This window comes from Pristiophorus japonicus, chromosome 6 (assembly GCF_044704955.1).
Source record: "Pristiophorus japonicus isolate sPriJap1 chromosome 6, sPriJap1.hap1, whole genome shotgun sequence".
In the NCBI taxonomy this organism is placed as follows: Eukaryota; Metazoa; Chordata; class Chondrichthyes; family Pristiophoridae; genus Pristiophorus; species Pristiophorus japonicus.
Genome location: NC_091982.1, coordinates 184,800,775 through 184,818,759, shown reverse-complemented (window position 1 = coordinate 184,818,759; position 17,985 = coordinate 184,800,775). Strand labels below are relative to the sequence as shown.

At 42.8% G+C, this 17,985-nt stretch overlaps 1 protein-coding gene across 6 annotated transcripts in view; it reads left to right on the top strand.

Moving 5' to 3' along the window:
• Positions 1-17,985, top strand: part of opa1 (OPA1 mitochondrial dynamin like GTPase) — a 130,051-nt gene that overhangs the window by 28,512 nt on the left and 83,554 nt on the right. For all 6 annotated transcript variants that reach the window (XM_070883476.1, XM_070883478.1, XM_070883479.1 and 3 more), the window contains 5 exons: positions 2,368-2,421; positions 3,470-3,574; positions 13,745-13,831; positions 14,010-14,123; positions 15,778-15,858. In XM_070883476.1, coding sequence (XP_070739577.1) covers positions 2,368-2,421; positions 3,470-3,574; positions 13,745-13,831; positions 14,010-14,123; positions 15,778-15,858 — 441 coding nt within the window. The remainder of the gene's footprint in view (positions 1-2,367; positions 2,422-3,469; positions 3,575-13,744; positions 13,832-14,009; positions 14,124-15,777; positions 15,859-17,985) is intronic.

Sequence of the window (17,985 nt, the reverse complement as noted above, 5' to 3'; positions counted from 1 at the left end):
GCTTTCCTTTGGGGCAGTGGTGAGAGAATCCATTATTTAGAAGCATGGTTTAGGTTTGTTTAACTATTTTGGTAATTGCAATTTAATGATGTGTTATCCTCTATATAGCTTGACCTATAGTCAAAATAGTTTGCAGCTATATAAAGGAATGGAAGGATATGCTGATGGGGTGGGAGAAGGCTCGTATGGAGCATTAACGCCCACATAGACTAGTTAGATCGAATGGCCTGTTTCTGTTCTGTAGACTCTATGTAATTCTATCACATGAGTCACCGACCCATTACATAATAGTTACCTTCATCTCCATATACTTATTGATGGTCTGAATAATGAAATACTGAAACAATTTATCTTGTAAAATGGAAATATTAGGTACTGCAGTGTGCTCTACCATTCCCATGATGCCTGTCTGTTTTTGAGTGATCTTTTAATATTTGTATATTTATGAAGGGTGATTGAACAAGGAGATGAATATCTCTTGCTACCCTTTAGTTCTGCAGAGTTGTGTCAATACAGTTTAAGTAAAGCTCATAACATGATATCAGACAGTCTGAAGTTGGTTTGTTGGCAGGTGAAAATAATTTCTAGTCCCGCATGGTGTTCTTTTTGAGGCCATAGTACCATGCAGGACCTACAGTCGTATCCATAGATACAAAAGCACAGACTAGATTCTAGTCCCCTCCATACTATCTGTTACTTCAGTAAGCATTAACGTAAAAGTGCGCAAGTGACCTATCAGTGCTTCTCTAGCAGCAAATCATATGTTTACACGCTATTAATGACACATCATCGATGGGCTGATTGTTATTTTTGAGAGGGATTGCACTTCTGACAATTTCAACTTCCTGTATTTTAACTAGTTTTCCTTTGGTGTCATATTCTAACATCGTGTATCAGATATGTGTGTCGTATGATGTCAAATTTGGAATTTGTATCTGATTAATCAGGGTAGATGTTTATAATAACATCTATCTTAAAAAAAAATACAAATACATGTTTCATTGTACATAAAGACATGGGGGTAGATTGTCAACTTGCCAGCTGGGTGCAAAGCTGGCATGGCCAATAGAAACTGTCCAATCTTCATTACCATTGAAATCAATGGAAATTAAAATCAGACTGTTTCTATCATCATAGGCGGTCCCTCGAAGCGAGGATGACCTGCTTCCACGCCAAAAAGGGATGAGTTCACAGGTATTTCAATGAAGGACCTAATATTCCAGATCCAGAACTACATCGTGAAGGGTGGAAGATGCCTGTGCTTGAATTTTTTTAACATGTGGTGACCGTTGCACATCACACAGGCTTGACAGAGTTAGGTCTTGGTCCAGTGGCAAGGATTACCCAAGACTAACTGGAGACCAGCTCTGCTGCGCAGACCGAGTGCGCGCACATATTGCAGTGTGGGCTGGCCCATGCTGCCCCTGGGCTCTCGCCTCTTCTGGGCCCCAGATTCATGCCTCTCTTGCCGCTCCTTCACCCCTTCTGCTGTGCCTGCCAGCACTGCAATCAGCGACCTGGCTTCGTAGCCGTCGCCCCCCTGCAGCAGCACACGCTGCTCCCTGCAGTGGTATGCAGTCGTACGCTGCTCCCTCTAATGGCCCCGGCCTGCTGATGGTCTTGCAGGCCAGAACCGCGCCGATTTCCAGGCCGGTTGGCCGCACGCTGCTCCCTCCAATGGCCCCAGCCTGCTGATGGTCTTACAGGCCGGGACCACGCCAATTCCTGGGCCGGGCGGCCACACGCTGCTTCCTCCAATGGCCCCGGCCACCACTGTTTCTATACTGGGCAGCTGAGTCACAATGGCAGTTTTGTGCTCAGACAGCAAGTTGAAAATCTATCTTACTATTACTTAGTATCTAATTATTTACTAACAGTGAAATGTTCTTTGAAATTTTGCAATATCCAAATAATTTACTACATGTGTATTACGAACAAACTTCATTATAACAGACTCTCAGTATGTAACTCTCAATGTACTGGATATTTTCCTTGGATCTGGCTGAAGTCCAGAGAGGAACCTGGGTCCTAATAAAAACAAACCCTTAGTCAGTCACTGTGCTGACATCCACAAATTTGTAATAAGGAAGTTTAATTGTAGTGCAATATTTCATAAAATAAATAAATGAATTTAAAATATGTGGTGGTTGTAATAAAGTTTGACTGTAATTTTGAGGTCTTTTAAGTGGAATTATGGTAAGTTATGTGCTTTAGTTGAATCTGTTGCTTGAATGTTAAGTGAATGAAAAATATTGCTTGTCAGTTGAAAAGTTTTTTTTCTGTGCAGTCAAAATGACCAGGCCGAATAATTCTTTTCAACATAATTTTCTTTTTGAGTGTTTTATTTCCTTCACTGTGTTTTCTCAGGTATCAGACAAGGACAAAGCTGAACAGCTGCAAGAAGAGCTTCTACGCACACAGGTAGTGAATGTGGATACTTAGTAAATGTCAGTTGTGTTGTGAGCGTTCAGGATTTGGACGTTGTGAGGGGAAACCTATGTATACTGTCCCCGAAGTGATAACAAATAATGTCTCAAACTTCAAACCTTTTGTGATGCCGGTGATGACATTATCCTAGTTGTACCTGAAACAACATTGACATAATCAAAATCCTGGAACTCCCTCCCTAACAGCACTGTGGTGGGAGTACCTTCACCACACAGACTGCAGCAGTTCAAGAAGGTGGCTTACCACCACCTTCTCAAGGGCAATTGGGAATGGGCAATAAATGCTGGCCTTGCCTGCGACGCTCACATCCCAGGAATTAATTAAAAAAACATGCTTAACTAAAATGTCAGGGGTATTGCCCCCACTTTCAAATCTATTATGTACTCGGCTTAAGGTTGGATCCAAGAATTTTGGGGGAGAAAAGATAGAGAAAGCTCTCAGTAAATACTAGCACAAACGCTATGTCCTGGAGACAGTTGCTACTTTAAGACCATCTAAAGCTGTTGGGTCATCTGAGTTACAAGTTGTTTTTTGTGATGGTAAACCTTCCCATGTTCTTTTGAGGACACATCAGATTATGTTCCAAACTTAACATGGGTCAATAATGCACCAAGGCTCGATACTTTCAGACTGATGTGGAAGCTGGAAAGGGAGAGCACGAAGCAGATTTTACTATCATTGAGAAATGGTCATTCCAACTCCTTAGAAAAGTTACATTTACAATGCTCAACAACGTGTCTCTTACTCCTTTTTTTAGTTAATCAAAAATGTAGCTAGCCAAATCTAGATTCCCATTTAGCCACATGTGGCTAATGTATTGGACAACACTGGTTTAGTTGAAAACTGAAATTGAAGTAGAAACTGTAACATTCAGTTTTATGCATTTACAAATCAGTAATTTACATTTGTGCAGTTTCAATTTTTTTTAAATTGCTCGTAAAGGGAAACTGACATGATTCACTTGTGAAGATTAACATAATTGATTTTGTTTTGTCTTTTTTTCTCTCTCCCTGTTTTATAGCTAAAATATCAACGAATTCTTGAACGTCTAGAGAAAGAAAATAAAGAGCTACGGAAACAGGTTCTTCAGAAAGATGACAAAGGCATTCACCAAAGGAAAATGAAGGTGAAGATGTTCCCTCAGTTCTGTCAGTACAAGTATTTAGAAAATATAAAAACTTCAACCACTATTCCAAAACCTGGGTTGACTTGTATTCAGTTTCTCAACAGTTCATGATTAAATTGTTCATACTTTTAATTAGCTGCTGCAGAAATATTAATACTGTTTAGTTATGAAGAAAGAGAGAATTTCAAAACTTCATGACTTCTCAAAACACTTTACAGTCAATGATGTACTTTTGAAATGTAGTCACTCGGATATATGGCAGCCAATTTACACACAGTAAGCTCCCATAAACAGCAATGAAATAAAGAACCAGTACCCGCCTGCTGAGGTTCTGCACTGACAGACCAGACCAATTTAGGAATCCCTCCCCTGCTGTTTGTCACTCTTACTGCGGTGTTCACGTTGCAAGTAAATATAAATCTGGTTTGCTGATGATTGAGAGGGTGTGTTTGAAATGTCACAATGTGAAGGCTGAAGGTACCAGCAGATGCTCAGGGAAACGTAGTGGGAGGATCAATCTTTCTCTGACTTAAAGGACATTAGGGGAGATTTTGGTCTGCTTGTCTGGCCAAGCTTAAAATTTTCTTTATCCATACAATTTGTCCCTCTCGGTCTCTGAATGTGTTATTTGGGATGAGGTTGAATTTCCAAGATTATTGTATTTCTCTCCATTCTTTTTCAGAGGCTGTATGTCGGAAAGTTTTGATTCTGTGTTGACTTTATTTTCGAATTCTTGAAGTCACATCAGTGAGTTTTGGAGAACATGTTTAAAAAGAACCAGAGATTCAGCATGATGCACTCAGATAGGAAGAAAGAGTTGTAGTGAAATAAAAGAACTAGGGAGATAAAAACACATTCTCATTTGGCTCTCCCTGTATCCCCACTAAGGACCTGTTTTCTCCCAGCTCAGCCCGAGATGCTGCTCTTCCTGATCCACGGCAAATGCTAATATCAAAATATCTTACCTTGAATGATTCCTGGTTAACACCTCCACCAGAAGGAGGTTGATCCACCTCACTCCTGTGGTCACCAGTAGTTCTTGTAGCTGATATCAGATACATAGCAGCTCCGTGCTGAGTGTAAAGAGATATAACCATGAGTCCTCATAGAAGAGGGAAAAAGTAACAAGAGGGCTCAAGACTGCAGAAACCCTAGAGGTGTATAGAAAGTGCACGGGTGAAATTAAAAAGGAAATTGAAAAAATATTGGCAAGTAAAATCAAGGAAAACCCAAAGATGTTTTATAAATATATTAAGAGCAAGAGGATAACTAAAGAAAGTAGTGTCTATTAGAGACCATAAAGGTAACCTGTGTGTGGAGGTGGAAGATGTGGGTAGGGTTCTTAATGAATACTTTATGTCTGTTTTCACGAGAGGGGCAGTGCAGACGTTGCAATCAGGGAGCAGGAGTGTGAAATATATATGAAATCAACATAGTGAGAGAGTAAGTCCCCAGGCCTGGATGAAATGAATCCCAGGCTGTTAAGAGCAGCAAAAGAGGAAATAGCAGAGGCTCTGACCATCATTTTCCAATCATCTCTGGCTACAGGTGTGGTGCTGGAGGACTGTTAACGTTGTACCGTTGTTTAAAAAGGTAGGAAAAGTTAGATCGAGTAATTACAAGCCAGTCAGCCTCACCTTGGTGGTGGGAAAATTATTGGAAAAAATTCTGAGGGACCGAATAAATCTTCATCTAGAAAGACATGGATTAATCGAGGACAGTCAGCATGGATTTGTTAAGGGAAGGTTGTGTTTGACTAACTTGATTGAATTTTTTGAGGAGGTAACAAGGAGGGTCGATGAGGGTAGTGTGTTTGATGTAGTCTATATGAATTTTAGCAAGGCTTTTGATAAGGTTCCACATGGTAAACTGGTCATGAAAGTAAAAGTCCATGGGATCCAAGGCAAAGTGGCAAGTTGGATCCAAAATTAGTTCAGAGGCTGGAAGCAAAGGGTAATGGTTGATGGATGTTTTTGTGACTGGAAGGCTGTTTCCAGTGGGGTTCCGCAGGGCTCAATACTAGGTCCCTTGTTTTTTGTGGTATATATCAATGATTTGGACTTGAATGTAGGGGGTATGATTAAGAAGTTTGCAGATGATACAAAAATTGGCCATGTGGTTGAATCATAGAAACATAGGAAATAGGTGCAGGAGTAGGCCATTCGGCTGTTCGAGCCTGCACCACCTTTCAATAAGATCATGGCTGATCATTCCCTCAGTACCCCTTTCCTGCTTTCTCTCCATACTCCTTGATCCCCTTAGCCGTAAGGGCCATATCTAACTTCCTCTTGAATATCCAATGAACTGGCATCAACAACTCTCTGCGGCAGGGAATTCTACAGGTTAACAACTCTCTGAGTGAAGAAGTTTCTCCTCATCTAAGTCTTAAATGGCCTACTCCTTATCCTAAGACTGTGTCCCCTGGTTCTGGACTTCCCCAACATCGTGAACAATCTACGCGCATCTAACCTGTCCCGTCCCGTCAGAATCTTGTATGTTTCTATGAGATCCCCTCTCATCCTTCTAAACTCCAGTGTATAAAGGCCCAGTTGATCCAGTCTCTCCTCATATGTCAGTCCAGCCATCCCAGGAATCAGTCTGGTGAACCTTCGCTGAACTCCCTCAATAGCAAGAACATCCTTCCTCAGATTAGGAGACTAAAACTGAACATAGTATTCCAGGTGAGGCCTCACCAAGGCCCTGTACAACTGCAGTAAGACCTCCCTGCTCCTATACTCAAATCCCCTAGCTGTGAAGGCCAACATACCATTTGTCTTCTTCACTGCCTGCTGTACCTGTATGCCACCTTTCAATGACTGACGAACCATGACACCCAGGTCTCGTTGCACCTCCCCTTTTCCTAATCTGCCAACATTCAGATAATATTCTGTCTTTGGGTTTTTGCCCCCAAAGTGGATAACCTCACGTTATCCACATTATACTGCATCTGCCATGCATTTGCCCACTCACCTAACCTGTCCAAGTCACCCTGCAGCCTCTTAGCGTCCCCCTCACAGCTCACACCGCCACCCAGTTTAGTGTCATCTGCAAACTTGGAGATATTACTCTCAATTCCTTCATCCAAATCATTGATGTATATTGTAAAGAGCTGGGGTTCCAGCACTGAACCCTGCGGCACTCCACTAGTCACTGCCTGCCATTCTGAAAAGGACCCGTTTATCCCGACTCTCTGCTTCCTGTCTGCCAACCAGTTCTATATCCACGTCAGTATATTACCCCCAATACCATGTGCTTTAATTTTGCACACCAATCTCTTGTGTGGGACCTTGTCAAAAGCCTTTTGAAAGTCCAAATACACCATATCCACTGGTTCTATCTTGTCCACTCTACTAGTTACATCCTTAAAAATTTCCAGAAGATCAGTCAAGCATGATTTCTCTTGCATAAATCCATGAGACTTGGACCGATCCTGTCACTGCTTTCCAAATGCGCTGCTATTTCATCCTTAATAATTGATAATGAAGAAGAAAGCTGTAGACTGCAGGACAATATCAATGGACTGGTCAGGTGGACAGAACAGTGGCAAATGGAATTCAATCTGGAGAAGTGTGAGGTAATGCATTTAGGGAGGGATAACAAGGAAAGGGAATACACAATAAATGGTAGGACACTGAGAAGTGTAGAGGAACAGGGGGACCTTGGAGTGCATGTCCACAGATTCCCTGAACGTAGATAAGGTGGTTAAGAAGGCATACAGGATACTTGCCTTTATTAGCTGAGGCATAGAATATATGAGCAGGGTGGTTAAGCTTGAACTATATAAAACACTAATTAGGCCACAGCTAGAACTGCATGCAGTTCTGGTCACCGCATTACAGGAAAGATGTAATTACACTGGAGAGCGTACAGAGGATGTTGCCTGGACTGGAGAATTTTAGCTATGAGGAAAGATTGGATAACTTGGGTTGTTTTCTTTGGAACAGAGGAAGCTGAGGGGAGACCTAATTGAGGTGTATAAAATTATGAGGGGCCTAGATAGAGTGGATTGGTAGGACCTATTTACCTTAGGAGAGGGGTCAATAACCAGGGGGCATAGATTTAAAGTAGATGGTAGGAGGATTAGAGGATCATTTTTTCACCCAGAGGATGGTGGGGGTCTGGAACACACTGCCTGAAAGCGTGGTTGAGGCAGAAACCCTTTTAAAAAGTACTTGGATATGCACTTGAAGTGCCATAACCTTCAAGGCTATGGACCAAGAGCTTAAAAGTGGGTTTGGGCTGGATAGCTCTTTGTCGGCCGGCACGTACACAATGGGATGAATAGCTTCCTTCTGTGCTGCAAATTTCTATAATTCTATGAGGTGTAGGGAGGACTTTATACCATTTATTTATAATTAATTTGAATTCTTCTCATCATCCCTATTAATTCACTAAGTTTGGGTTCATGAACATAAGAACATAAGAACATAAGAATTAGGAACAGGAGTAGGCCATCCAGCCCCTCGAGCCTGCTCCGCCATTCAACAAGATCATGGCTGATCTGGCGTGGACTCAGCTCCACTTCCCCGCCCGCTCCCCGTAACCCTTAATTTCCCTTATTGGTTAAAAATCTATCTATATGTGACTTGAATACATTCAATGAGCTAGCCTCAACTGCTTCCTTGGGCAGAGAATTCCACAGATTCACAACCCTCTGGGAGAAGAAATTCCTTCTCAACTCGGTTTTAAATTGGCTCCCCAGTATTTTGAGGCTGTTCCCCTAATTCTAGCCTCCCCAACCAGTGGAAACAACCTCTCTGCCTCTATCTTGTCTATCCCTTTCATTATTTTAAATGTTTCTATAAGATCACCCCTCATCCTTCTGAACTCCAACGAGTAAAGACCCAGTCTACTCAATCTATCATCATAAGGTAACCCCCTCATCTCCGGAATCAGCCTAGTGAATCGTCTCTGTACCTCCTCCAAAACCAGTATAACCTTCCTTAAGTAAGGTGACCAAAACTGCACGCAGTATTCCAGGTGCGGCCTCACCAATACTCTATACAGTTGCAGCAGGACCTCCCTGCTTTTGTACTCCATCCTTCTCGCAATGAAGGCCAACATTCCATTCGCCTTCCTGATTACCTGCTGCACCTGCACTTTTTGGGATTCATGCACAAGGACCTCCAGGTCCCTCTGCACCTCAGCATGTTGTAATTTCTCCCCATTCAAGTAATATTCCCTTTTACTGTTTTTTTTTCCCAAGGTGGATGACTTCACATTTTCCGACATTGTATTCCATTTGCCAAACCTTAGCCCATTCGCTTAACCTATCCAAATCTCTTTGCAGCCTCTATGTGTCCTCTACACAACCTGCTTTCCCACTAATCTTTGTGTCATCTGCAAATTTTATTACACTACACTCTGTCCCCTCTTCCAGGTCATCTATGTATATTGTAAACAGTTGTCCCATCACCGATCCCTGTGGCACACCACTAACCACCGATTTCCAACCCGAAAAGGACCCATTTATCCTGACTCTCTGCTTTCTGTTCGCCAGCCAATTCTCTATCCATGCTAATACATTTCCTCTGACTCCGCATACCTCTATCTTCTGCAGTAACCTTTTGTGTGGCACCTTATCGAATGCCTTTTGGAAATCTAAATACACCACATCCATAGGTATACCTCTATCCATCATGCTCGTTATATCCTCAAAGAATTCCAGTAAATTAGTTAAACATGATTTCTCCTTCATGAATCCATGCTGCGTCTGCTTGATTGCACTATTCCTATCTAGATGTCCCGCTATTTCTTCCTTAATGATAGTTTCAAGCATTTTCCCCACTACAGATGTTAAACTAACCGGCCTATAGTTACCTGCCTTTTGTCTGCCCCCTTTTTTAAACAGAGGCGTTACATTAGCTGCTTTCCAATCCGCTGGTACCTCCCCAGAGTCCAGAGAATTTTGGTAGATTCTAACGAATGCATCTGCAATAACTTCCGCCATCTCTTTTAATACCCTGGGATGCATTTCATCAGGACCAGGGGACTTGTCTACCTTGAGTCCCATTAGCCTGTCCAGCACTACCCCCCTAGTGATAGTGATTGTCTCAAGGTCCTCCCTTCCCACATTCCTGTGACCAGCAATTTCTGGCATGGTTTTTGTGTCTTCCACTGTGAAGACCGAAGCAAAATAATTGTTTAAGGTCTCAGCCATTTCCACATTTTCCATTATTAAATCCCCCTTCTCATCTTCTAAGGGACCAACATTTACTTTAGTCACTCTTTTCTGTTTTATATATCTGTAAAAGCTTTTACTATCTGTTTTTATGTTTTGTGCAAATTTACCTTCGTAATCTATCTTTCCTTTCTTTATTGCTTTTTTAGTCATTCTTTGCTGTTGTTTAAAATTTTCCCAATCTTCTAGTTTCCCACTAACCTTGGCCACCTACGCATTGGTCTTTAGTTTGATACTCTCCTTTATTTCCTTGGTTATCCACGGCTGGTTATCCCTTCTCTTACCGCCCTTCTTTTTCACTGGAATATATTTTTGTTGCACACTATGAAAGAGCTCCTTAAAAGTCCTCCACTGTTCCTCAATTGTGCCACCGTTTAATCTGTGTTTCCAGTCTACTTTAGCCAACTCTGCCCTCATCCCACTGTAGTCCCCTTTGTTTAAGCATAGTACGCTCGTTTCTGACACAACTTCCTCACCCTCAATCTGTATTACAAATTCAACCATACTGTGATCACTCATTCCGAGAGGATCTTTTACTCTGAGATCGTTTATTTTTCCTGTCTCATTACACAGGACCAGATCTAAGATAGCTTGCTCCCTTGTAAGTTCTGTAACATACTGTTCTAAGAAACAATCCCGTATGCATTCTATGAATTCCTCCTCCAGGCTACCCTGTGCGATTTGATTTGACAAATCAATATGTAGGTTAAAATCCCCCATGACTACTGCCGTTCCTTTTTCACATGCCTCCATTATTCCCTTGATTATTGCCCGCCCCACCGTGAAGTTATTATTTGGGGGCCTATAAACTATGCCCACCAGTGACTTTTTCCCCTTACTATCTCTTATCTCCACCCACAATGATTCAACATTTTGTTCATTCGAGCCAATATCGTCTCTCACAACTGCCCTGATATCATCCTTTATTAACAGAGCTACCCCACCTCTTTTCCCTTCTTATCTATCTTTCCGAATCGTCAGATACCCCTGTATGTTTAATTCCCAGTCTTGGCCACCCTGCAACCATGTTTCTGTAATGGCCACCAAATCATACCCATTTGTAATGATTTGTGCCGTCAACTCATTTACTTTATTTGGAAAGCTACGTGCATTTAGGTAGAGTGTTTTAATCCTAATTTTTAAACCATGATTTTTAGTTTTGACCCCTCCTGCAGCCCCTTTATATTCAGTGGCCCTTTTTGTTTTTTGCCTTGGGTTTCTCTGCCCTCCACTTTTACTCATCTCCTTTCTGGATTTTGCTTTTGTCTCCTTTTTGTTTCCCTCTGTCTCCCTGCATTGGTTCCCATCCCCCTGCCATATTAGTTTAACTCCTCCCCAACAGCACTAGCAAACACTCCCCCTAGGACATTGGTTCCGGTCCTGCCCAGGTGCAGACCGTCTGGTTTGTACTGGTCCTACCTCCCCCAGAACCGGTTCCAATGCCCCAGGAATTTGAATCCCTCCCTACTGCACCACTGCTCAAGCCACGTATTCATCTGAGCTATCCTGCGATTCCTACTCTGACTAGCACGTGGCACTGGTAGCAATCCCGAGATTACTACTTTTGAGGTCCTACGTTTTAATTTAGCTCCTAGCTCCTTAAATTCGTCTCGTAGGACCTTTTTTTACCTATATCGTTGGTACCAATGTGCACCACGACAACTGGCTGTTCACCCTCCCTTTGGCAGAATTCACAGCAATGCACCAATTTACCTTTGATACTTGCCATTGGTTATGTTAACTCAATGTTAAAGGTTAAAGGATGTTTTTGGAAGTATGGAGTTGAAAAGTTATTCGACTGACTATCTCACTTCAGTTCTATTCTGCTATGCAGAGTGGTGTACTCCATCATAGGCAGTCCCTCGGAATCGAGGAAGACTTGCTTCCACTCCTGAAGTGAGTTCTTTGGTGGCTGAACAGTTCTAATACGAGAGCCACAGACTCTGCCACAGGTGGGACAGTCGCTGAGGGAAGGGCTTGGGTGAGACTTGTTTGCCGCACGGTCTTTCCGCTGCCTGCGCTTGATTTCTGCATGCTCTCGGCGTTGAAACTCGAAGTACTCAGCGCCCTCCCGGATGCACTTTCACCACTTCGGGCAGTCTTTGGCCAGGGACTCCCAGGTGTCAGTGAGGATGTCGCACTTTATCAGGGAGTCTTTGAGAGTGTCCTTGTAACGTTTCTGCTGCCCACCTTTGGCTCGTTTGCCGTGAAGGAGCTCTGCATAGAGCACTTGCTTTTGGAGTCTCGTGTCTGGCATGCGAACTATGTGGCCTGCCCAGTCAGTGCTTCAATGCTGTGGATGTTAACGTGGGCAAAGACGCTGATATTGGTGCGCCTATCCCCCCAGGGGATTTGTCGGATCTTACGGAGACATCGTTGGTGACATATCTCCAGCGACTTGAGGTGTCTACTGTACATGGTCCATGCCTCTGAGCCATACAGGAGGGCGCGTATTTCTGCAGCTCTATAGACCATGAGCTTGGTGGTAGATTTGAGGGCCTGGTCTTCGAACACACTTTTCCTCAGGCGGCTGAAGGCTGCACTGGCGCACTGGAGGTGGTGTTGAATCTCCTCATCGATGTCTGCTTTTGTTGATAAGAGGCTCCTGAGGTATGGGAAATGATCCACGTTGTCAAGGGCCGCGCCATGGATCTTGACTGGGGGGCAGTGCTGTGTGGCGAGGACACGCTGGTGGAGGACCTTTGTCTTATGGATAAGGCCCATGCTTTCGTATGCCTCAGTAAATAGGTCGATTATATCCTGGTGTCCTCAGAATGTGCACAGACGCAGGCGTCGTCTGCATACTGTAGCTCAACGACAGAGGTTGGGGTGATCTTGGACCTGGCCTGGAGGCAGTGAAGGTTAAACAGCTTCCCACTGGTCCTGTAGTTTAGTTCCCCTCCAGCGAGGAGCTTGTTGACTGTGAAGTGGAGCATTGCAGCGAGGAAGATTGAGAAGAGGGTTGGAGCGATGACGCAGTCCTGTTTGACCCCGATCTGGACGTGGATTGGGTCTGTAATGGATCCGTTGGTAAGGATCACAACCTGCATGTCATCGTGGAGCAGGTGAAGGATGTTGACAAACTTTTGGGGGCATCCGAAATGGGGGAGGACGCTCCATAGACCGTCGCGTTTGACAGTGTCAAAGGCCTTTGTAAGATCGTAAAAGGCCATGTATAAGGGCTGGCACTGCTCCCTGCATTTTTCCTGCAGGGTCGTGCTGCAAAGATTATGTCCGTTGTGCCCCGTAGGGAACGAAATCCGGGAGAAGCTCCTTGGCCACGGGAAGAAGATGGTTGAGGAGGACTCTAGCGATAGCTTTCCCAGTGGCTTATAGCAGGGAGATTCCCTTGTAATTACCGCAGTCGGACTTGTCCCCCTTTTTTAAAGATTGTCACGATCACTGCATCGCTGAGATCTCCCGGCATGCTCTTCTCCCTCCAGATGAGAGAGATGAGGTCATGTATCTGCGCCAACAGCATCTCTCCGCCATACTTTAGCGCCTCAGCAGGGATTCCATCCGCTCCCGTAACTTCTTGTTCTTGAGCTGTCTTAGGGCTTTTCCTACCTCGTGCAACGTTGGGGTTTCACTGAGGTGGTGGTGGGTCGCATGCTGCGGGATGGAGTCAAGAACACTTGAGTCAAAGGCAGAGTCTCGATTGAGGAGATCTTCGAAGTGCTCCTTCCAGTGGGCCCTGACTGCCTCGGTGTCCTTGATGAGTGTTTCCCCATTCTTGGCCAGCAAATGGGGTGGGGCCTTGGGAGTTTGGACCGTAGTTGGCCTTGACTGCGATGAAGAATTCTCGCACATCATGGCTGTCGGCCAGTTATTGTATCTCCTGTGCTTTCTCCATCCACTACCTGTTCTTTAGGTACCGGGTTTTTTGTTGGACCTCAGCCTTGAGCTGCCTGTAATGTTGTTTTGCTGCTCCCGAGTTGGGTGTACTAGGTTATTATGTACATTAAACAGACAAATTCTTCCTTTTCCAGAAGTCTTTGATTGACTTGTATTCCGAAGTATTGGACATTTTATCAGACTATGATTCCAACTACAACACCCAGGACCATCTGCCAAGGGTGAGTAGCACATTGTCATTGTTCTCTTCATTTAAGGAATATTCTAGGATAAGGTCAGACAAATGAGAGTTGGTAGTACAGCATGTCTGATGCTGAGAAATATAGCCATGTTTATACATGATTTTCATGTCTGCTTACACTGTTTTGCTTTTAATTAGTAGAAATTATTTTCTTCTAGGTAGTTGTAGTTGGAGATCAAAGTGCTGGGAAGACCAGTGTTCTGGAAATGATTGCACAAGCTAGAATATTTCCTCGAGGATCTGGTGAAATGATGACTCGTGCACCTGTCAAGGTGAGTAGATAGAACTTGTTAAGGGAGAGTTATACAATATGGGAGTAAGCACTAGAAAGTGTGAGTATTTCACCTTGGATAAGTACCAATTGGTTTTGCATTTTTGTAAAGTATTCTAATTTACAAGCTGATTTGTCGAGCCTTAATTTGAAACATTTCAGAGGAATAAATATTTGTGGGCCACTTAAAAAGTAATATATTCCTCCTTAGTATTTTTTGAAGCATAGGACTATGGCCTGTACTAAGTCAAAATAGACTGTTGTCTTTGATGTCAGAACTATGAACCCAAAGTGCCACAAGGGCTTGATGCAGAAGCTAAGGTTATTTGCAATGTAGACATTTAAAGAAATTTACAGCAAGCATTTGAGTTGTAGTACTTCCAGTTTTTAACATACAATAAATTTTAAGTCAGAGCGACACAACTTTTAATTTATATTTTTGTGCTAATCAAAGGGGAGGGATGTTAGTGCTAAGAGGAGATCCGTTTTATCTTTTTCAAAACAGAAAATAAATGCTTAACAATTGGGTATATATGGTCCCTAATGAGATGGACACAGCTCGTTGACGTAGCTGAATCCTACAAACTAACATGGTTGAAAGTTTGGTGCTGTGCTGCGCTATATTACCTAATCTCAGCCCGGGGGCAGTATGGGTGCTACAATTGGCTATATGGTCCAAGTCAGTTAAGAAGGAAATTGACCAGTGCTTCCATTCCTGATCGCTGTCCAGCAATCTCTGCTAGATATTGAATATTGGTTGAGGACAGGATTAAGATTGGCTGTGAGGCTTGCACAGTAGTATAGCCCACCAGTGAACACGAGGCACGCACAGAAAGAATGAGCAGTTGGCTGGGAGACCAGTGGGTGCCTGCTGCATATGCCAAGGAGTCTGCACTTTCAGTAGAGGAGGTATAGTGGAGAAAGATTGGTAGGGAAACAATTTGGTGAAGTAAAAGATTTGCCATGGAATTGCTCAAAGTAAGTCAGATGTTACACTATTATGAGGGGGCATGCGCAGTTGTGGTGGTGGGGGATGCCTTCACACCTTCATTGAAAGGATTTGGAAAGAGGTTTGGAAAAGGCTAGGTCTGAAAAATAAGTCACATTTTTATTACTTAGTTCAGGCTGATAAGTTTGTTTCCCAGTCATGCCACAGTCACTTAAATAAATAAATCTTTGTCTTTTGGGGTGAAGCAGCTCTTTACTTTCCAGTGTAAGTTTTACCTTTAATAACAAGGGCCAAGAAATATAGTAAATATCAAACTAATTTCCATTTTTGATTGTTTTCCAAATACTTCTGCATCAGTACTTTGTGTTACTAAAAGGTTCTATTGAATATACATTCAAATTCAGGACTAAGTGGAAAATTTCATTTATCACATAGTAACATGCTTCATTTGTAAAATAAAGAGCCCCTTGAATATGGTAAGCTACATTGGTTTCTTCAGGATATTACCTTAAAGTTAATGTTGCACCATCTGCTTCAAAATTGGTTTTAAATATATTTTGATTACTACCTCAAGCAGGCAAACCTTCAACAATTATACATAAAATAAAAAAGAATAAATTGATGTTTGGTGTTTGTACTGTTGATTTATTTGTGCAAAAATGGTCCATATTCATTAAATAATTTCTGTGGATTTATTTTGATTCAGGTGACATTGAGTGAAGGACCCCATCATGTAGCCATGTTTAAAGACAGCTCACGAGAATTTGATCTGACAAAAGAGGACGATGTAAGTTCTGATAGGCAAAAATAGAATTAACCTTTCAGATCTATGACCTTTCATCAGAACAGTCCTGATAAAAGGTCACTGACCTGAAACATTAATTCTGATTCTCTCTCCACAGATGCTGCCTGACGTGCTGAGTGTTTCCAGCATTTTCCCAATTGAATATTGGGAAGACCGAAGCCATTGTTTTTGATTCCTGCCACAAACTCCATTCCCTAGCCACTGACTTTATCCCTCTCCCCAACTTCTGTCTGAGGTTGAACCAAATTGTTCGCAAGCATGGTGTCATATTTGACCCTAAAATGAGCTTTCGAGCAAATATCCGCAGTATAACTAAGACTGCCTATTTCCAACTCCGTAACATCGTATGTCTCTGCCCTTGCCTCAGCTCATCCACTGCTGAATCCCTTATCCATGCCTTTGTTACCTCGAGACTAGACTATTCCAACGCTCTCCTGTCTGGCCTCCCACATTCTACCCTACGTAAATTAGAGATGATCCAAAACTCGGCTGATCATATCCTAACTCGCAACACGTCCCGCTCACCCATCACCCCTGTGCTCGTTGACCTACATTGGCTTCCGGTTAAGCAACGTCTCGATTTCAAAATTCTCGTCCTTATTTTCAAATTCTTTCATGACCTCGTCCCTCCCTATCTCTGTAATCTCCTCCAGCCCCCGAGATGTCTGCGTTCCTCCAATTCTGCTACCCTGAGCATCCCTGATTATAATCGCTCAGCCATTGGTGGCTGTGCCTTCTGTTGCCTAGCCCCAAGCTCTGGAACTCCCGGCCTAAACCTCTCTGCCTCTCTACCTCTCTCTTTCTTCCTTCAAGATGCTCCTTAAAAACCTACCTCTCTGACCAAGCTTTTGGTCACCTACCCTAATTTCTACTTATGCGACTCAGTATCAAATTAAAAAAAAAAATCTCATAATACTCCTGTGAAGTGCCTTGGGACGTTTCACTTCGTTAAAGGTGCTATGTAAATATAAGTTGTTGTTGATACGGTTAAAAGAGTGTTCAGTTTCTCCACTATGAATCATTCTGTCTAATGACAGCACTATGAATTGATGAAATCTGTCCAATTAAAGAGTTTAGCTAGAGGGGCATTTTGCTGTCCTTTTCATGGCTAAAATGTTCCATTGTCCATGACCAAATTTAGGATGTTCTTCATGGGCACGGAACTATTTTGATTATGCTTATTCTTGTGTGTTTTGTACATTCTCAAAATGTGCGCACCTATATGCTTGCTTGTGTGGGCGACGAGTGAGCAAAATACCCATCTCCCTTTCCACAAAGTAAAATTATCGGTAGGCTTTTATAACCATCTGGTTAAACCCATTTTCTTGATGGCAAGCAGGTTGGAATTTGTGCCTTGTTTTTCATTTGGGACAAATCTACCTTACAGACCTTCAGGCTAAGTTCTTAACTTTAATTGACTTGCTACCTATCTCAGTGTCCTTCGTGAATAATGTTAGAGACCTATGAACCAATAGTCCATGACATTCAACTGAACATTGTGAGGATTAACTTTTCAAACCCACCAAGTTTACCAGGAACAGTCCTATGTATATTTAAGGTATACCATTTATTATTTGGCACACATAATTTGCAAAGTAAAAAAAGAAAGATTTGCCTTTCACGACCACCGGACATCCCAAAGCGCTGCTTTGAAGTACTTTTTGAAGTGTAGTTACTGTTGTAATGTAGGAAACGTGGCAGTCAATTTGCGCACAGCAAACTCCCTCAAACAGCAATATGATATGACCAGATAATCTGTTTTAGTCATGTTGATTGAGAGTTAAATATTGGGCAGGACACCGGGGATAACTCCCCTGCTCTCCTTCGAAATAGTGCCATTTTACGTTCACTTGAGGGAGCAGACGGGGCCTCAGTTTAACGTCTCATCCAAAAGATGGTGCCTCTGACCGTGCAGCACTTCCTCAGTACTGCACTGGAGTGTCAGCCGAGAATTTTGTGCTCTAGTCTCTGGAGTGGGACTTGAACCCACAACCTTCTGACTCAGAGGTAAGAGTGCTACCAACTGAGCCACAGCTGACACATTGGTAGTGGAAAACAAAAATTTTGGTCCAATTTAATAATTGACAAACATTGGTTGAACAAAGGAAT